Source organism: Chiloscyllium punctatum, chromosome 37 (genome assembly GCF_047496795.1).
Source record: "Chiloscyllium punctatum isolate Juve2018m chromosome 37, sChiPun1.3, whole genome shotgun sequence".
NCBI lineage: Eukaryota > Metazoa > Chordata > Chondrichthyes > Orectolobiformes > Hemiscylliidae > Chiloscyllium > Chiloscyllium punctatum.
The window spans coordinates 46,389,965-46,410,353 of record NC_092775.1 but is presented as its reverse complement, the minus strand read 5'-3'; the positions used below and the strand labels follow the sequence as shown (position 1 = coordinate 46,410,353).

General features: G+C 39.6%; 1 protein-coding gene across 1 annotated transcript in view; it reads right to left on the bottom strand.

Annotated features, from left to right (window-relative positions):
- ccm2l (CCM2 like scaffold protein) overlaps nucleotides 1-20,389 on the bottom strand; it is a 38,015-nt gene that overhangs the window by 5,467 nt on the left and 12,159 nt on the right. Inside the window, exons 3-8 of the mRNA XM_072556762.1 lie at nucleotides 13,504-13,587; nucleotides 11,777-11,960; nucleotides 8,935-9,071; nucleotides 8,710-8,845; nucleotides 4,486-4,549; nucleotides 4,221-4,368 (exon numbers count right to left, since the gene is read on the bottom strand). Coding sequence (XP_072412863.1) covers nucleotides 4,221-4,368; nucleotides 4,486-4,549; nucleotides 8,710-8,845; nucleotides 8,935-9,071; nucleotides 11,777-11,960; nucleotides 13,504-13,587 — 753 coding nt within the window. The remainder of the gene's footprint in view (nucleotides 1-4,220; nucleotides 4,369-4,485; nucleotides 4,550-8,709; nucleotides 8,846-8,934; nucleotides 9,072-11,776; nucleotides 11,961-13,503; nucleotides 13,588-20,389) is intronic.

Here is a 20,389-nt window from a genome sequence, read left to right as displayed (position 1 = left end):
CTTAAGTCTGCAAACTGATGCTTTGTGAACAAATTTCCTTCCCTACTGAATTAGCCCACATTATGGCTATGCATCAGTTTTGGGAAGATTCATGTCAAATTTCTGTCTGCAAGCCCTTGTGCCTTTAGTCATGTAACTTTCTGCTGTTCATCTCATTAAGTATATATCTGACCTCAATGGCACCAATTTACACAATCTCACACTTAGCACAGGTGGAAGTGCTAGCCTTTACTTGCATTCTGGCTGAGACAGTCATACTTAAACCCCAACTACACACCATTTCGAATGCTGCAGGCCTCATCACATTGCTGTACATTTGGACAGAATATGGCAAACTCGCACTCTGCTTTGCCAACAGGGGCCTGGAGATCCTGACGAATGCCAAATTGTTCTGAAATAGTTCACTTGAGTGACTACACTGTCAGTGGTCTGGAGGAAGGTGCAGCAGTGCCACAAAAATTTCAATGACTTTCTGTGCTCTGCCAGAGTATGTACCACCATTTTCTCTCTGCTACCTCACATTCTCACTAACTCCACTACTGTATCCACTTCCCACAACATCATAATATCTTCTTCCAGTCTGGATCTCACCCAGTCCATCTTTCCACTGTAAAGTACTGTTACTAGTTACCTTCCTATCCTCTACACTTCCTCAACTCGGGATAGCGTGCCAGTTTTCATCCACCCACACCAGCTGTGTCAAGCATTTTCATCTCACTAAATGAGACATGATAGGTCTGAGATGCTCAAGAGGGATGGTGGGGTGGATGACATTTGTCTCCTCACCCGCTAGGAGGAGAATGCCCTTTAAATTATTGAGAGAAGATTGTGACCACTCGTGATGCTGAGGCTTCCATGTTCCAGCAGTTGGTAAGATTCATTGTGGTGTGCTATGCTGCTTCCCAATAACCACCAATGTCAAAGTATTCATGTAATGCTGAAGCTTTCCCTCAATGCGCCCCCCCACCCCTCATTCTATCACTCATTCCCTCTTTTGTCTTCTGCACATACCAACAGCACTCTGCTCCAGTCCGCATGAGGCCAGCCCCTCCAGTTATCAGCTCCTCTCCCGCTGCTGAGGGAGAGGTCACAGATCTTTCAGAGGAAATACTGGCAAGGCTTCCTCCTGCACCCTCCACCAGCTCAGATACTGACATTTCAGTGGCTAGATTAGAATCAGGACGCATTTGGAGACCAGGTCCAGGTCAGTCCCAGGTAAAGAGGATTCCATGCTGTCGGCTATTAGTAACTTTGTGCAAATGTATTAGCAGATGCAGGAACGGCAAGCATTGGTTAGAGACTATTGACAAAATCTCTCAGACTCAGACCTTGCGAACTGATTAGTTGATTACACGATATATCAGGGGGAATTCAACATCCTAACTGTGACTCGCTGTTATTCCAAAGTACATCAGGATACTACAGGATTATATAGAGAAAACAGCTCGGAGCTGACCGTTAATTACACAGTTTGGCATGCTTGCAAGTTGGTACTAAATTAGAAGTTAGTCATTAAGTTCAAAACTAAAGCACTATTATGCATTCCACAAGTGGACAGATTAAGTGGTATCACCACCTGCTCTAGTTACACAGATTGCTAATACTAAGCAGAGATATCCCTAATTGGCTGAATGACCATGAAGAGGCAATAACTAGAAAAGGAAGGGGGACTGATTGGAAAGTCTATGTCAGCTTGACTGGTTCTACAGCCTGCACTGATCATTCAGCAAAGGGAGGAGACACTATCTTGAGAAGGAAGATAAGGACAACCTTTCACATTACCTCAAATAAGGAATGCATAGCCAGCAAAGTTCTGGCTGGGGACACAAAATGGAACTCTCAGCCGAATTAGGAAGATGGCTTCCAGGCAAATAATGTTAACTTTTCCCCAACAGAGACAGTTGGAAAATTGGATAGAAGATTGAAGTCCACCAGGGGTCCCTTTACCATGCTGGGTCTGGCAATGCATGCACTGGCTGTCTCCATGGCCAGGTTGGTCGTTGTGATGGAAAGCCAACAGGACACACAGTAGCTGCCAGAGATGTAAACAGACCAGCACTCCATTACATTAATCATTGGTGCTCAATGTCAACAATGAGGAATAAGAGACCTTAACCTCACGCCAGTTCCACTTCCTCTCAGTGAGTTACGGTGGTGCAATCAGTTACCCATTCAGAGCAGGAACCACGTGCAGACCCCCAAATGTCTCCTGTCAGGATGCTGCAATGGAACCTGACCCCTTCCCCTCCACCCTACCTATGACCCTATAACCCTATGGAGTTCAAGCTAGGGAGGTTGAGGCTGCATCTGGACAGCACACTCTTAGTATGTTTAGCCCCTCTATCCACAAACACGCCCAGGCCTGCCCATCCAAGCTGTTACATATGCAGTGGGGTACGTGCTGCCTCTTTAAGAGAACGTGTCAGTTGACCTGGAGGCAGAAGCTAAGAGGACAGTCTAAAAACCATGGAGATGAGAGACATATAGTAAAATATTCCCTGCTCAAGTTTATTTTCCCTCTGCCTTGTGTTCTCTTTATGATTCTGGTGAAATACAAATATACAAGCTGTGCTATAGGACAGATTCCCTCCTCCCCAGTTGGGACTCTGGGACTGCACTTACACGTAATGAGAGGGCAAGGAAAAAGTAAGCTTTCTGGAGGCACATAGGTGGCATGGGTAATACTTCATTGTACATAAAATATGACATTTTGTCAATAAATTGCATTTTAATCATCACCAGTATGATTGACTGTTGTTTTACCTGTAGCTACAAGAGTGAAAGCACAGAAGGTCCCCTTCCTTAGTGCCATATGACATTATAACCGTGTGCTATTCTTTTTCTAACTCCCAACTTGACATAACACGTTGCTATTGTTGCATAGGTCATCAGGTATTGTGAAGCTTTCAGTCAGTTATTAATGTTAACCTTCATTAAACAATGGAAAAAGTGAAGGACAGCATTGCAATATAACAGATGAATGGGCACCAAAGCACTGTGTTGAAGTGCATGATGATGTAGTGAAGGGAGTGTTTTGCTGATGCCAATTTCCATGGATGGTGGGTGCAGGCTATTGCTGTGCATGGAGTGTGCCCTGAGATGTTTGGAATCACTGGCACCTTGAGTTGCAAATTGGCACCATTTATTTTCTCATGGTACCTGGGAGAAGAGCAACCTGCATATAACAGGTGAAACAGGTAATAATGAGATGCTGATATATGCAAATATGCCCTTGCTCACTGACAAGATTCCTATTTGGCTGTCGAATCCTCCAGAATCTCAATTCTCCAGTCTCACTGTATTCTTCAAACTTTCTTGCCAATGCCCTTGTCATTTAGATGTTGGGAAAATTTCACTCATGGACTTGCTGGAATGTGTGACAGAATAGTTTGAAGTAGTTTTATGTCTACATGGTGAATTTCAATCTCAGTGTCCCATTTGGAAAACTCGAAATGTTGTTTCTAAACAGGGAAGAAAATGAAATCTCCTTATTGTTCTAGTCGCTGGTTATAAGAGTAACCATTCACTGAGCTCTGCCAGATGTTTAGATAGCATGCAGTACAGTAGGTATGTGGTTTAAAGAGAAAAAACTATCAACAATTGTGGTTGTCTGGAAGGGGTAATTAATTTCTAGGTTCCATAGATAAGCATGTCATGAGGTGTAACTCTGAGTATTAATACCAGGAGGATCCTACATGAATGAATGATCTTTGCTCAGTTGAACAACCTTGATGGCAGTGGTGATGTAGATCAATTTTTGGCCTCAGGACTGGTAAGGATAATACAGCCAAAATTCCTGATCATGCTTACAATTCAACATTTCTTTTCAATACTGTGTGGGCGTAGAAACTTTGGATTGAAACAGAGTTAGATTCAACTGTGATGACACCTGCTGCTGAATAAGCCTGCCAATGAGTCTGAATTAGCCAAGGAAGGGTTTGAAGACTGACATCTTAAGGATTATTGCCTCCAGGGATCCATTTCAAAGTAGGAGGGGTGAGGGCACTGTAATTAACCAATTCAAAAACTTTGCTTTGGAAGTGACAGTTACATATTTAAGTAATCTCTATGACAATGGTACAATAAATAAATCAATTAGAATAAGGTGAGAAAGAAAGGGGGAAACATTTTCACACTTCAGACTGTGTAAATGGATGCTGTCATTTTAGATGAATAAAGATAGCAATGTCTCACTTATGATGCACAAAATATTTACTTACAGTTGTCATATAATCCTGTAGCAGATCAGCTCCAGTGCTACTCTGGTCACTCTCACTGCCAGCTGTGCCTTGGCTGAATTGTGATTCTCTGAATGAAGGGGAAGAACTACCATTGCAGTAAGGTTCGTATATGTCCTGTGACCCATCACTGTGCTCAGGAAAAGAAAAAGGTGAAACTAGAAGTAACATAGTTTAAAATAGAAACATTCTGTGCCTATTATTCAAGTGCTGTTCAAAACACACTTCTAGAATGAGGAATACTTACAAGGAGCTGCAACAGCTAAAATCTGCTTCATAGCCGTAAGTCTGAGCGGTTTGATTACTGTCACCTGAAGAATCAGTGAAAAGGGGACTGTTAGCAAAATATTTAGAGTTACAGTGCTTCACATGGTAAGGAAAATTAGTTATTAGTGAACTTTGTGAGCAGTCAAATATTTATTTCTGATATTGACACTTAAAACAAAATAATTTTTTGCTGCATGGTTTTTAAATTTTGACATTTTCTATACCATAGTTTCCCCCTTTAATAAGAAAAAACACAAACACAAACACAGTTGAGTATTTTTCTTTAGCTTTTTAGTCTTATCCCTTAGCCTGTTTATAATCATTTGCTTCTTACCTGGCATGAATCACATAGTTATGTAGAAGAGACAATTTACTGGTTTCTGTAGTTTCCTAAGGCTTTGCACAGCAATACATCTCCAACAAAGGAGCAGCCAATGTGAAAGGAACATCAATAATGCTCTGCAAGAAGCAGGTCATCCATTATGAAACTAAGCAAACCTACCCTGCAGCCCAGATACAGAATTGACAAATCACAAACACAGCAACCATGGATTCAGTAACCCATGTCCCAAACTATGACTTTTATACAGGCATCTCTACTTCATTCCTCTGCCTAGTCCAATTCACAATGTTAAGACTATTTTTCTTGATCCCACTATTTTTGAGTTACTTAAATAATAAAACTCCTGTATCTTTACTTGTCAATCACTGTAGATTAAAGTCACAGTGCGATTTCACCATCAAAACACTTTAGGAAACAGTTTTGTACTTCTCAGTACAATTTGCTGATACTTCCCCAACAACTTCCCCAAACCTATATTCACAAAGATTTGCAACACATTATTTAATACCTCCAGGAGTTGGGTATGCTAAATCTGGAGCCAATAGCAGAAACTAACCTAAAGATAACATCACAATTATTTTCAGTTTATAATTTAATGTTTGTGCAGTTTATAGATGTATGTCTATCAAAAATCATGCCAGGAGCCTAAATGCCCTTTTACATGCATGCTGTAATCAGAAACAATAGATAGTGATGATGACACCTGCAGTTTTCCTTCAATCATATGGCTGACCAGGAATATTTTCCATTCTTACTGCCTGCCATTGGCATGCGTTGGAAATAATTGTAGATTGATACACAATCTGTTCAGCCATGATACAAGCATGCTTTCCTTATTCATCAAATCCTGTGGTGAGAATGAAATCCAGAACTTCTGATTCAGAGGCAGGAAAGCTAATCATTACACCATATTATCTTCTTTCACTCATTGATAGTCATTTCAATAATAAATTTCAATGACATGTGCAACATTTCATACTTTGGTGTTGCCAGTGGACCAACATAACAAAGGTTTATATTGCTACAGCATTAATCAGAGAGTGACCACATAACTCAGAGCTGTAGTAGAGCACACATATATGGTAGTCTAATTCTTTCCTATGAAATGAGTATTAACCTGCCAGCCAAGTATACTCTTATCATTCAGACAGGAAGCATTAATTTTCAAGTTTTGAGAAGATTTGTAGCTCAGGTTGAGGTTCTGGATGTAGGTTTGCTCACTGAGCTGGAAGGTTCATTTTCAGATGTTTTGTACCATACTAGGTAACATCTTCAGTGAGTCTCCAGATGAAACACTGCTGATGTTTCCTGCTTTTTATTTATATGTTTGGGTTTCTTGGGTTGATGATGCCATTTCTTGTGGTGACGTCAATTTCTGTTCTTTTTCTCAGGGCATGGTAAATGGGGTCCAAGTCAATCTCCTACATCAAAGACATCTCGGAAATGACTGCCATACTACTCAAACCCCTTGGCATCATGGTAGCCCACAAACCCACCAACACACTAAAACAGCAGCTAATGAACTTGAAAGACCCTATACAGACAACTAGCAAACCTAATATCATTTACAAAATACCATGCAAGAACTGGAACAAACATTACATTGGACAAACAAGCAAAAAACTAGCCACCAGGCTACGTGAACATCAACTCGCCATAAAATGACATGACCCACTCTCACTAGTATCCTGACATACATATAAGGGACACCACTTCGACTGGGACAGCACATCCGTCCTAGGACAAATCAAACAGAGACACACACGAGGATTCCTAGAAGCATGATATTGCAACCGGAACTCTATCAGCAAACACATTGACTTGGACCCCATTTACCACCCCCTGAGAAAAAAAGCAGGAAATGACATCACCATGGGAAATGAAATCACCCACCCAAGGAAACCCAAACATGTAAATAGAAAGCAGGAAACATCAGCAGTGCGTTGTCCGGAGGCTCATTGAAAATGTTACTGAGTATGGTGATGAAACATCTGAAAATGAACCTTCCAGCTCAGCAGGCAAACCTACATCTAGATCAATTTTCAAATTTAAATACTTGCATCATAGTTTTTTCAAAAAGAGAATTAATTCACTTGTAATGCAATGAAACTAGTTTGGGATCAATTCAGTTTCTTCAATGGGGGTGTACAATTATATTCTAGGCAACTTTACAATGGTAGTTAGGTACAATGGTACAATGGTAGGTGGATCCCAAGGGATTTACCTTTCACTCTCTAACTAAGGCAGACCTAAAATCATCAATGCAATCATGTTATAGTGTTTTTGTACTATTCTAGTAATGTGATAATGACCATATAATCTGTTTTTGTAATGTTAACTGAGAGATAAATCCTTTGCTGTTCTTCAAAATATGCATTTCCAAACACGCAAAATAGAGAGCTATTAAACAGTTTCATGGGTCTCAAAGGTGTCATATAAAGCAGTTAGTATCTCAAAGAGTAAACTGACATTATGAGATAGGCTGTGTCTTGATATAAAGAACTGTGTAGGGCTCTTGTGGTGCAGCAGTAATGTCCCTACCTCTGGGTCAAGTGTTACCTGCTCCAAAGATGTATAACAACATCTCTGAACAGGATGAATAAAAAATATCTACAAAGAAGTATTCCTAGGAGGAGTTAACCAGTTCTTTATTTGCCACCAAAGCTGTGAGAATGTTGCAGTAACAAGAACTCTTAGGTTTAGTCTGATGTCTCCCAAAAGACCATCATGCAGCTTAGATGCGACATTATTAACTATTAAGAAATATGTAAACAAGACTCAAATAAAAGCAAAGTGCTGCAGAAGCTGGAAATCTGAAATAAATACAGAAAATGCTGGGGAAATTCAGCAGGTCTTGCAGCATCTGTGGAGAGAGCAACAGAGTTAACGTTTTAAGTTTAATAACTCTTCTTAAAAACTCCCCTTGGACTAATACCAGCAGGAAGGATCGATGGCAATGAAACTAGCCAAAGCTTCTCAGCCCATGATTATAGCAGTTATCAAAAACTTATCTTTATCTGGTGCCTCAGGACAAATGATTTAAAAGAAAGAAAGCAAGGTCTTTAATGGGGGTAAAAATGTGCAACTTCAAATGAAAAGATAATCAGGCAAGATGAAGGACATACTGCCAATTCGCGAGAGTTTGCGATTGCACAAGACCTATCTTATGTCTAAATAATGTCTTTAAGGATCTCAGGATATCGCAAAGTACTTTATAAACAATTAAGTGCTTTTAAAGCATAGTGCAATTCATGTTTGATTGCCCCTCCCATTTTTTCAACATGGATACTGTTCAAATAATACAAAAAACAGATTTTGCTTTTACACAAATACCCTCATTACATTTATTAGAGTTCAGGTCAGGGGCCTCAGGTTAGTTTGGGCATTAGTAAGGGTCAAAGTTAGGGTAAGAGTTAAGGTTAGGTTGGTGCGTACTCTGATCCTCTGTGTTTCCAAATCATGAATACTAGAATTACCAGACATGAGCTGTTGGCACTGTCGCAAACTATTGTTGCTACCCTGACTTTTTCTTGTGTCCTTGTGTATGTGTATGTCTGTGTGTGTGCATAGAATTGGAAAGGAGCTGATCTATGCAATGCAGCTGTATAAGTCATAGCTCAGGATTGTTCAGGTAGGCTGTTCTTATTTAAAACAATAGTTTGAAGAATTTAGAAGTGAAAAATTAGTTTAGGTACATGTACATCTATGCAAATGTTACATAAATTGTCATTTCCTTCTGTACTTGGTGGCAATATTGCTGATGTTAGGATTGTTCCTCGATGCTGCTGTCAACAACACTGAATAAACACATTTGATATGAGCAATTGATAATAATATGCCTGCTTTCGATTTGAAACATACTTCTTTCCATTAACCAATGTCTGTCTGGTGTGGAAGTATAATGGAGTCCTGCTCGATCCACACAGTCTATTGTCTGATCTCCATAAATGATACGAAAAACCTGACAGATGAGAGCACAATATTCTTCAGCTGAATCCTAGTTCAAAAACAAATGAGATTATTAATCTTCTCATGTTAAAATTGCTGTCAAAACTTTTCATTGTTTGGACAATAAAAACAGCTCACTCTGCTGTCCACTGCAAGTATCACCAAGTTGCAGTGTGTTTCCGAATTGGGCACAGCTTCCTGGGGATCAGGCAAACTTCCTGTTGTTTGTCTACGTTCCAGACTGCCACCCGCAGCTACAGCAGCCACTCCAAGACCTAATATGAGATAAATAGTTCTAATATTCGTTTAAGCTGATACAAATAATGGACATTCATACAACATTAATCAAGCTTAAGTTAACGGGTGATCACGATAGAGAATCTGGTGAATGATATGAAGAGCAGTAAAAGCAATTTTTTAATCTGTAGTATTCATTGGATAAGGCGAAAGCATTAATACGTGTATGTACTGTCCAATGCCACATCAAGGAAATAAAATAGCGTCATCACTATTGGACGAAAGTACAATTAATTTATTAATGTCATCTTAACTTTGGCATCTGTTATGTCCATGCAACATCCTGCAGTCTGTATTTGTTTCCTATCTTACACCTACAGTGAATGGTTAAAGCCAGTTTTAGCGAGTTTATTTCGCTCTGACATCAAGCATCATGGTGCAGACTGAAAACGTGACCAGATGATGAGATTTGAACTGGAAACATAATGCAGTGTGTGATTTGAACTGAAATGGTTTGAATTGTATTAAATGTCATGTTACATGCAAAGCAGCATGCTTCATACACAACATTTATTGAATTACACTCTGAATAAAACACATAAATTAAATGCAGACATGGGTTAATTGTCTGGACCATATTGATTACTAGCATATTTACATTTACACAACACAATTTGATTTTAAGGAAATATATTGGATATACTGAATTGGATGTTTGAATCATGACTTTACAGTTAAGTGGTTATTTAAACATTTTTTATCCAAAGAGCACATTTTTAAAGCAACACAAATTTTGAATATTTTAGTGCTGTAAACGTTCAACAGATACGACAAATTTAGAAAGGTAATAACTTTCAAAGTGAAGGAAGAATGAAACACTGTTCATTCAATGATCCATGCACAGTTGGATTTATATTACCAGGCATAAAATCTCCAGCATTCTCAGTACTTTGTTTTTGCTTTGGAGGATACATTCTATTCCAACATTGTGTCAGCCACAATTTCAGAACAGAATACAGGAGCATAGATTTTTCTGGACTCATGGAGGTGGCATGTTTTATCTAAAATAATGCCAGATGTCCAGATCCTGAAGTCCTGCCCCTATTTCCAACATTTTACTCGGGGAAAGGGGCAGGACAGGAGAGAAATCTGAACCCGACTGAATTCAAAATGACATCATTTTCGGAGGAGGTCCTTATTGCATAGAGTGTGACTTACAGCATTACTTAGAGAAAAGGCTATAAAATTAGAGGATGGTCAATAAAAGGCATTTCCCAATAGGCATCTTAAAGCCACTCTGAATGGTATTGCAAATTAATGGAAAATAATGGTCAATTTTGTACTTTGGAATTGTCAAATTTAATTTCACATATTGCTCTTGCAGTTCAAAAATGTAAGAGTCTTTACTCCCATGATCTCACTTCCTACAGACCTCTGTCTAACCCAGTACACCACCCAGTGTTTGAGAGGAAATAGTGTTTTAGACATTGCATTGTCATTCACTTGCAAAAAATGCTTTTTTCTGATATTCAGAATTATGAAATTTTATTAAGACAGAGGGTGGTGGTGGAGGGTTGTTTTTCAGACTGGAGGCCTGTGACCAGTGGAGTGCCACAAAGATCGGTGCTGGGTCTACTGCTTTTTGTCACTTCCTTAAATGATTTGGATGTGAGAACAAGAGGTACAGTTAGTAAGTTTGCAGATGACACCAAAATTGGAGGTGTAGTGGACAGCGAAGAGTGTTACCTCAGATTACAACAGGATCTGGATCAGATGGGCCAATGGGCTGAGAAGTGGCAGTTGGAGTTTAATTCAGATAAATGCAAGGTGCTGTATTTTGGGAAAGCAAATCTTAGCAGGATTTATACACTTAATGGTAAGGTCCTAGAGAGTGTTGCTGAACAAAGAGACCTTGGAGTGCAGGTTCATAGTTCTTTGAAAGTGGAGTCACAGTTAGATAGGATAGTGAAGAAGGTGTTTGGCATGCTTTCCTTTATTGGTCAGAGTATTGAGCACAGGAGCTGGGAGGTCATGTTGCAGCTGTACAGGACATTGGTTAGGCCACTGTTGGAATATTGCGTTTAATTCTGGTCTCTTTCCTGTCGGAAAGATGTTGTGAAACTTGAAAGGGTTCAGAAAAGGTTTACAAGGATGTTGCCAGGGTTGGAGGATTTGAGCTAGAGGGAGAGGCTTAACAGGCTGGGGCTGTTTTCCCTGGAGAGTCGGAGGCTGAGGGGAGACCTTATAGACGTTTACAAAACTATGAGGGGCTTGGATAGGATAAATAGACAAGGTCTTTTCCCTGGGGTCAGGGAGTCCAGAACTAGAGGGCATAGGTTTAGGGTGAGAGGGGAAAGATATAAAAGAGACCTAAGGGGCAACTTTTTCACACAGAGGGTGGTACGTGTATGGAATGAACTGCCAGATGAAGTGGTGGAGGCTGGTACAATTGTAACATTTAAGAGGCATTTGGATGGGTATATGAATAGGAAGGGTTTGGAGGGATATGGGCCGGGTGCTGGCAGGTGGGACTAGATTGGGTTGGGATATCTGGTCGCCATGGACGGGTTGGAGCGAAGAGTCTGTTTCCATGCTGTACATCTCTATGACTCTATGACTCTATGCTTCAGACATAAATGACAATATCTTACAGGACTACTTCTGAACTAGTATTGTGTACAACGCTGATCACTGGAAATCTGTTGATAACTTGCCCTGAATGTTTTGAAGTAAATTAATATACCTGTCTTTAGAATGAGTAGATGTATAGCATCATCCCTGACATAGGATACAGCAGCAATCTCATGGGTTGGAATTCTCAGGATCAACTCTTCATTGTCCCTCCAGGTCAAGAGGAGGCAGCGTGCAGACAAACTCAGAATGGTATCCTGCTCTGCGGTTGTTTGCAAAGGCAGTTGTTTCTGTTGCTGTCAAAGGTAGGATTCTGTATATTTCAATTATTCTTAATTAATTACTTCCTTTTTTTAAAAAAACTGTTATTTCATGTGACATCTGTTTAACAACTAAACTCCTTGAATTTATAAAAAGACCAAGTTATCTTAATTGAATGGCTTTCATGTGGGGGATAAAAATAATTTCTATAAATTACAATATTAGCATTCTGAAATATTAACCGAGTTTTGAACTGGTGAAGAAAACCATTTTACTTTGGTAAATAATTCATAAAAAGGTCAAAGACCTGGAAGGAACTCTTTATTTCAAAGCAAAATTTATACAAAAAATTGCTTTATATGAATAATTCTGAGTACATAGTTCTTTCAAAACCTAACGATTCAACCATGAACTGGAAAAATCTAACTTTCCTTACAAGGGAATATCACAATGAAGCAACGTGACACTATAAATTTTTCACTAAGCTTCGATTTAAAATTTAATTCATGTTAAAATATAAAAGGGAAGACATAATAATGTGCTGATTTGAAATTCTTTAGCATTTTACTTGCCTAGCTTTAGGTCCTGAGCAGCAATGATTTGAGCACTAATGTAGACTAATACCTCACTGAGAGAATACTTCTTTGTCTGAAGCCAGGAGTAGAATATAACAACTGCTCCGTAGCAGTATCTGGGAGGTGAGGCCATAGAAATAGAAGGGAAGCCAGGGGATAGATTTCCTGTCACTTCCTATCTCCTCGAGATTAAGTCAAGGTCCAGGAAAGTTAAGATGGACCATTTCACCCAGTGGTAACTTGAGACCCCTAAGTGACTGATTAATGGCCCCGTAAGTGGCCCATAGCTCTCTGCCGGTATTCAGCAGGGAGGGGCAGTATTCCACATGAGGAAACCATGTGGAACCCTACAGGTTTTAGGACTCTGGAACCCTTTATCACACACAGAGTTTCCTCTGTCAGCAGTTGCCTCTCCCTGATGAAAGAGAGCCTCCCCCTCTACAATGACCTTTCATCCCAGCTTGCTGAAACCTGTCTGAGTGGCCGAAGCAAGTAACTTATCTACACTCACAGGATGCCTCCCTGTCGCTGTTCTCGAGCATGTTAAAGTACTAACAGTGACTGTCTTAAATTGTGGCCAACTGGGATTAAAGAGCCTGTGATTGGCTGGCATCTCTCAGAAGTAGGAACTCTACCCTAAAAAGCAAAGAAACTCCAGAGCAGGCAAACTAACTGATTAAACTTTGAATCCCATTGGGAGTTCTGAAAATGGCCATGTATGATTGCCCCCAGTGGATTGGACCATCGCAATAGCCTTCGATTCAGCCCCATGTCTATTGGAGAAGATGTAGAAATAAGATTCTATCTGCTTTCTCGGGTGAACTTAACAACTCCACGAAGACGACATTGGGAGACCTCCGAGCATGCTAGACAACATTCATTCCTCAACCTACATGATGAGAATAGATTGTCCAACCTGCGAAACAGAATTGATTGTGAAGTACGGTTATTTTTCAGCTGTTTTATGAGCTGTTCACATTATTGTCTAGTATTTGTCTCTTACCCTTGCTGTATCCAAAAGCTGTAGCAGTTCAGCTCTGCTAGCTGGATTTAAAGAACATGAAACCCATGTCAAGTGACCTAAAAACTGAAGAAAGGAATAGCAACTTAAAGAAGGAATCTGGTGCGTTTGATTGTATAAAATTACTGGATTCTAACTACTTTATCAAGATGTCGGTAGTCGAAGGGAACTGGCTGACACAATATTTGACCATGACTCTTTTACTTTTACAACTTCAAATCTAGATTAGTTTAATGGGATTAACTCAATCTCTGCCTGCTATAGATTTTCTTAAGAGTCCTAAATGGAATTACATAGCTCAGAGTCAAACCAATTTACTCCTTAGCAATTGAAAGGTAAGAAATCAAAACAATCCATTATTTATACAATGTTAGTTCATTCAAAGGTGACAATGAGGGCTGTTGGTGTGTGGATGTAACAGTTTTACAAGACCTTATGAAATTATCAAGATTGCTCTCGGTAGTAATCATTAACATTTAAGGGTTTAGAAGGTTATGTAATATTATTCAGGAGATTCTAATAAATAATAAATTTTAGTTTAATCAAACGTATGGAAGGGAATCCATGAATGTACTTGAAAAGGAGAATAATATGGGTGAGTTTATATGGAGAAAGTGAGGACTGCAGATGCTGGAGATCAGAGCTTAAAAATGTGTTGCTGGAAAAGTGCAGCAGGTCAGGCAGCATCAAAGGAGCAGGAGAATCAACATTTTGGGCATAAGCCCTTCTTCAGGAATCATTTATATGAGTTTATATGGCATAAGTTTAGAGAAGTCACTAAACATTGATGTGAAAGTTGAATTGTAAACTAGCTTCTGGGCTTAAAATGATTCTGAAGCTTTTTTGTGTGTCAAATTGGGTCTTGGTTGTAGATTCAGGCAATAATTACATTGTAACTGCAACACTGGTACAAAGCCAGATTGTTCCATTCAACAAATGGCATGGGAATGAGCCAAAGGACACATGCAGATTACAACTGGAGTTATTCTTTGTGTGATTTTAAACTAGTCAAGAGAAAATCCACAATATTTCATACATTTCTAACCTATCATGCCTCCCACTGGCTCATACTCCTTCCTTCACCCTTTGGTTTAAACTTAGCTATGCGTAATTATTTTGCTATTTACCCATATCTTTAGTCAATTCTCTGCTGAAATTTCTTCTCTTATTCTCTTGAGCTTCAAATGTGCTGCTGTATATGTTTACTTTCCCTACATTGTGCACTAACCTGTTCTTTCTCAAGACCTCTAAACTGGAACTCTCTTAGTTTTATCTTCGCCTTGGTATGCAACTTTGGTGTCTTAATAACAATCAAACATCAAGATTCCAATATACCATTAGCAAAGATGATGCTTTTCAATCATCGGAATGGTCCAAGATGTAGTGTACAATTATATAATTCATGTATGAATCTGTTATTTATCACTGTTATCAAATTTTGTTGTTATGTGATGTTGTTTGATGTGATCTCTCCCTCTCTGTGAACGCCATAGAGATAAGAAACATTATTGATCACATTCAAAGGGAAATGGCTATGAGTACAGATTTAGATTATGTTGTAACCCGGGATTTTATCATCACCTTAAAGATTTATATGACAGCATGATTAAATCTGGAATGTTATAAACCTGGAAGTGATTGCAATAATGCACCTCAGAGGCCCAAGCAATGATATATCTTCTGAAATTGATGTGGATGTAACCATTAAACGAATCTGAAGATTAGAGTGTTAGTTCAGTGGTGTTGCAGTCTCTGGAGAGAAATTCTCTATGGGTTTTAAGTGGAATTTTCCTGGGGTCTAAATTACAATCAGAAATACACCCACTGTGCTCATATCTATTAGCATCTATATTTCCTGCCAATCTCATTCACATACATTAGAACAAGTGGAAATCAGTGTTTGCAATCAGTGCTTGAGGGACTACCTTCTCTCAAGGATAAAAATTAACGTTTCAAACCATCTAACAAGCATTCATGCATATTAAGTACGTCACATTTAAGAAGATGCAATTGTGGAAAGGTTTCAATTTTTAATGAGTAATTTTTACTGATGCCATAGAAATTCATTCAAACATTAAAAAAAACACAGGTCTCAGTGACAATAAATGCTTTAAAAAAATCATCAAAATATAACAACACTGCGATGTCTATTATTCTGGGATTTGTCTTACTTCTGCTTTGAATCAATGTTGTTGCTAGAAGTTCATTTTAGCCTGGGGCCAGTGACCATAATAATGAACTAAAATGCACTTGAGTGCAAGAATTGATAGATAGGCAGAAAAGAATTCAAAGTATGGAGAAAGTATGTAATTAAGCAGTACAGTTATGTTGGGTCACTGATTGCACATTTCTCTGAGCAAAACTACACAGGAAATGCCATCCCACTATGCAAAGTCTCACTTGGTGAGAGTTATGTCTTGCACAATTAAGCTTAAAATGTTAAGGGAACAGTGTATCGTAATCCTGAGGAATGGTTCTTGACACCATAAGAGCAGCATCACTGAATGAATTCATAGATTAGTATCTTGCAATCACTTCTGCTATCCGTAACATATATTGTTTTACTATATTATGGAATTTGGTCAAGATTACTGTTCACAGTTTGTTCTCTGAAAGGGATTTAGCAGTTTTTTTTCCTATTGCCACTGATAGAATCATAACACATGCTGCAAATTATATTTAAAAACAAGAAAATGAATTTTCCAATGCTAATTTAAGATTTGCTGGAAAACTACTTCAATCATCTGAAGTCCATGTAAATAAAATATTTTTGCTCAGATGTTTTAATTGTGATGTTAATATATAAGTGAAGTTTTACATAGCTGTCATACTTGTAACATTTTTAGTGGTGATAGGAAGGTTGACGTAGTGGGACAAACAACATGTGATCTTCCCTATTTACCTTGCTGAGTTTGACAATTTATGGAATATTGGTAAGCTGATCTCCATGAAAGAACAACTGAAACAAAAAACAAAATGCCGCCTATGAGGAACACAATTTCCTGTCTAAATAAATCAATTTCAGTTATCCGTTCACAGTGAGATGCAGCTGATTCCTTCCTGGAATTGTTAACTGTTTTAACCTTTGGTCTACTCTGGCATAACAATGTTGATTTGACTATAAAACAGGTTGAAAATGCAAGTCCCATTTCTACCATTGAACAAAATTATATTTTAGAAAAGTGGCAAAAAACCTACTAATGGGAGCATATTTAAAATGGTCCACTCTTGCAGTGACTTTACAGCTTGAACTGCAGCCCAGGTTGTTTTTGTGCCAGTCCTTGTTTTAAGATAACTACTGCAAGCTCGTGCTGTCTGCTTTTAATCATCTGTTAACATATTGACAAATAACAATCAAGATATCCTTTAATATTCTTGCCTGTGAAAATATTTAGTAAAGAAGTCTCTTCATGAAAATCCTGCAATTTTTGGAACAATTAAAATTCAGTCAGCCATTCACCACAATACAAAAAGAGGGAAGTTTTAAGAGTGAGAGCAATTTGTTCTTTTATGATCCAACGATATAGAATTTATTGCTATAAACAGAAACAATGCTCTCTGCACTTTGTCTCACCATATTATCATCAAACACACAAAAAGGTTAAAATGTCCGTGAAAACACAGTGAAAATGATTATTGACTATGAGAAGGACATCTGGAGGAGATTCATGAGGAGCATAAACACTGAGAAAGATAAATAGCTGCTTTCTGTGCTGTAAATTCTGCATATTTCTGTTAAGATTATAATGATGTCTAATATTTCTTTTATAATTTATGAATAAAATGCAATCAGTTACTTTATGTTTGAACACACTGCATGTGGTTTGCCTGTTGCACAACATCATTCTAAAAGTTGAATGTAAATAAACTGACTGTCTAAAAATGTCTGTGGCACAGTGAAAATGATGTTGTTGCTTTCTGGTGTATTCAGTTCTTTATTTTTTTCTGTCACAAAGCCGGTTGCTCACACACTACAGCTATATCACAGCAATTTGTTTTCAGTTCTATAGTTCATAACCAGAAATCACTCCTAAGGCATTTTAGGTTAATTAAAATACCACACAACTGATCAGAATACTTCTTCAAAAGTAAGTATTTGATTCAATACTACGTCTATTCATTAGGATCTCAGACCAGACACCATTTATGCTTTGATCTTAGATGAGATCACCAAATTACGTTGTGATCTGGTTAGGGATTAATAGTCTTTATTTTTAAGATTAGACCAGGCAGTTGTTGAGTGAACATAACCACAAGATTCAAAATGAACAAACAACCTAGAACATTAATACAATGAACAATAATATATACAACTTATTTTTAACTCAGAGTCACTTGTGCTAAACATGGATCATATATTTTGATCAAACACTCTTCAAATAGCAAATACAATCCCCAAAAAAACCCCATAGATTTCTTGGTAACTACTTCCTTGATGTTTACAACACTGTCGGTCATTAAATCTCATTAAATGTCACAGGCAATTTCAATTATAGAGTCATCGAATCCTACAGAACAGAAACAGGCTCTTTGACCCAACTGCTCCATGCTAACCAAAATGTCCAACCAACCAAATGTCCAACCACTTGCCTGCATTTGGCCTATATCCTTCTAATCCTTTCCTATCCATGTATTTATCCAAATGCCTTTTAAATGGTGTTAATGTACCCGCCTCAACCACTTCCCCTGGCATCTCATTCCATATACGTAGCACTCTCTGTGTACAAAAGTTGCCTCCCAGGTTCCCTTTTATTCGTTCCCCTCTAACCTTAAATTGATGCCCTCTAGTCCTCAATTCCCAATCCTGGGAAAAGGACTGAGTGCATTCACCCTTTCCATGCCTCTCATGATCTTATATACCTCTATAAATCCCCCCACACTCAGTCTCCTGTGCTCTAAAGAAAAATGTTCTAACTTGTCCAACCTCTCCCTATAACTCAGACCCTTGAGTCTAGGCAACATCCTTGTAAATTTCTTCTGCACTCTTTCCAGTTTAATAACATCCTTCCTATAACAAGCTGACCAAAACTGAACACAATACTCCAAGTGCAGCCTCACCAACGTCCTGTATAGCTGCAACATAACTTCCGAACTTCTGCACTCAGTGCCCTGACTGATGAAGGCCAGTGTGCCAAAAACCTTCTTCACCACCCTGTCTACCTGTGATTCCACTTTCAGAGAACTGTGAACCTGAACTCCAAGATCTATCTGTTCCACTACACTCCTTAAGTCCCTACCATTCACCATGAAACTCCTACCTCCAAAGTGCAAGACCTCACACTTTTCTATATTAAACTCCATTTGCCATTTCTCAGTTCACTTCCCCAGCTGATCAAGGTCCTCCTGCAATTTTGGATACCCTTCCTCATTGTCCACAATACCTCCTATTTTAGTGTCATCAGCAAACTTACTAATCATGCCTTGTACATTCTCATCCAAATCATTGATATAGCTAACAAACAGTAATGGGCCCAGCACTGACCCCTGAGGCACTTCACTAGTCACAGGGCTTCAGTCCGACAGACATCCTTCCACTATTACCCTCTGCTTCCAACCATAAAGGCAATTTTGTAAACAATTTGTCAGGTCCCTCTGGATTCCAAGTGATCTAACATTCCAGAGCAGCCTATCATGTGGAACCTTATCAAAGGCCTTACTGAAATCCATATTGACTATGTGTACTGCCCTGTCCTCGTCAAATTTATCTAAGGACTCTAACAAATTTGTGAGGCATGATCTCCCATTTACAAAGCCATGCTGACTACTCCTAATCAAACCCTGTCTTTCCAAATACATGTACAGGGGAACCTCGATTATCTGAATGAGATGGGCGGACACGATTGCATGCGGATAATTGATTATTCGGTTAATCAATTCAATGCCTTTCCTCTGGGACTCAGTTTTCTATTAAGTCTGCTCCCTGTTCAGACTAGGCAGCAGCACACCGTGCGTTAGCCCCCATCCTCGCCCCCCCAACCCCGTCCAACACCACCCCCCTCCCGCTCCCAACACTGCCCTCCGCCCACCCCAATCCCATCCAACACTGCCACCCCACCCGCCCCCCAACTCCACTCAAAACCGCGCCCCCCCAATCCTGTCCAACACCACCCTCCTGCCCGCACCCCAACCCTGTCCAAAACCGCGGCCCGCGGCCCCCTGCCAGCCCCAACACCACCCTCCTGCTCCCAATCCTGTCCAAGACCACTACCCTGCCCGCCCCAACTCCATCTAACACTGCCCTTCACCCGCCCCCGCCTGCCTCCCAATCCCATCCAACACCACTCCCGCCCGCCCTGCCTGCCCCCAACACCAACTCCCCCACCCACCCCACCCCACCCCCACCCCAACATACCCCCCAGTTTGCCCACACCCCCACCCTCATGTGCTCCCACCCCGTCTCCAGGGCAGTGGAACAGGACACCTACAACAAGACTGCTGCTCCTGCTACTGCCTTTCGGGTGGTGAGTCTCCAGATAACACACACATTCACACCTTCTTACTGCAACCTTTTGACAGGTTCCACTTTTGCCCGGTACAGGACAATGTTGGAGAGATTACCTGGGGAAGGGGGTTTTAGGGTACACCTTTGTGTAGAAATCCAGGGAAAATGTGGGAAGAGAGAGAGGGGGTTGGGAGTTCAGGCACCGTCTCGAAATGTCCAGGACTGTTCTCGGCAGCACTTTTAATCATTGGAAACAAAAAATGCAATCAGTGCTGGACACATGTCTTTGATGTAATGTTTCTGTCGGGACTTCGAGCATAATCCAATTTTCAGATAATTGGTATTCGGATAATCGAGGTTCCTCTGTATATCTTATCTCTCAGAATCTTCTCAATTAACTTACCCACCACAGATGATAGGCTTACT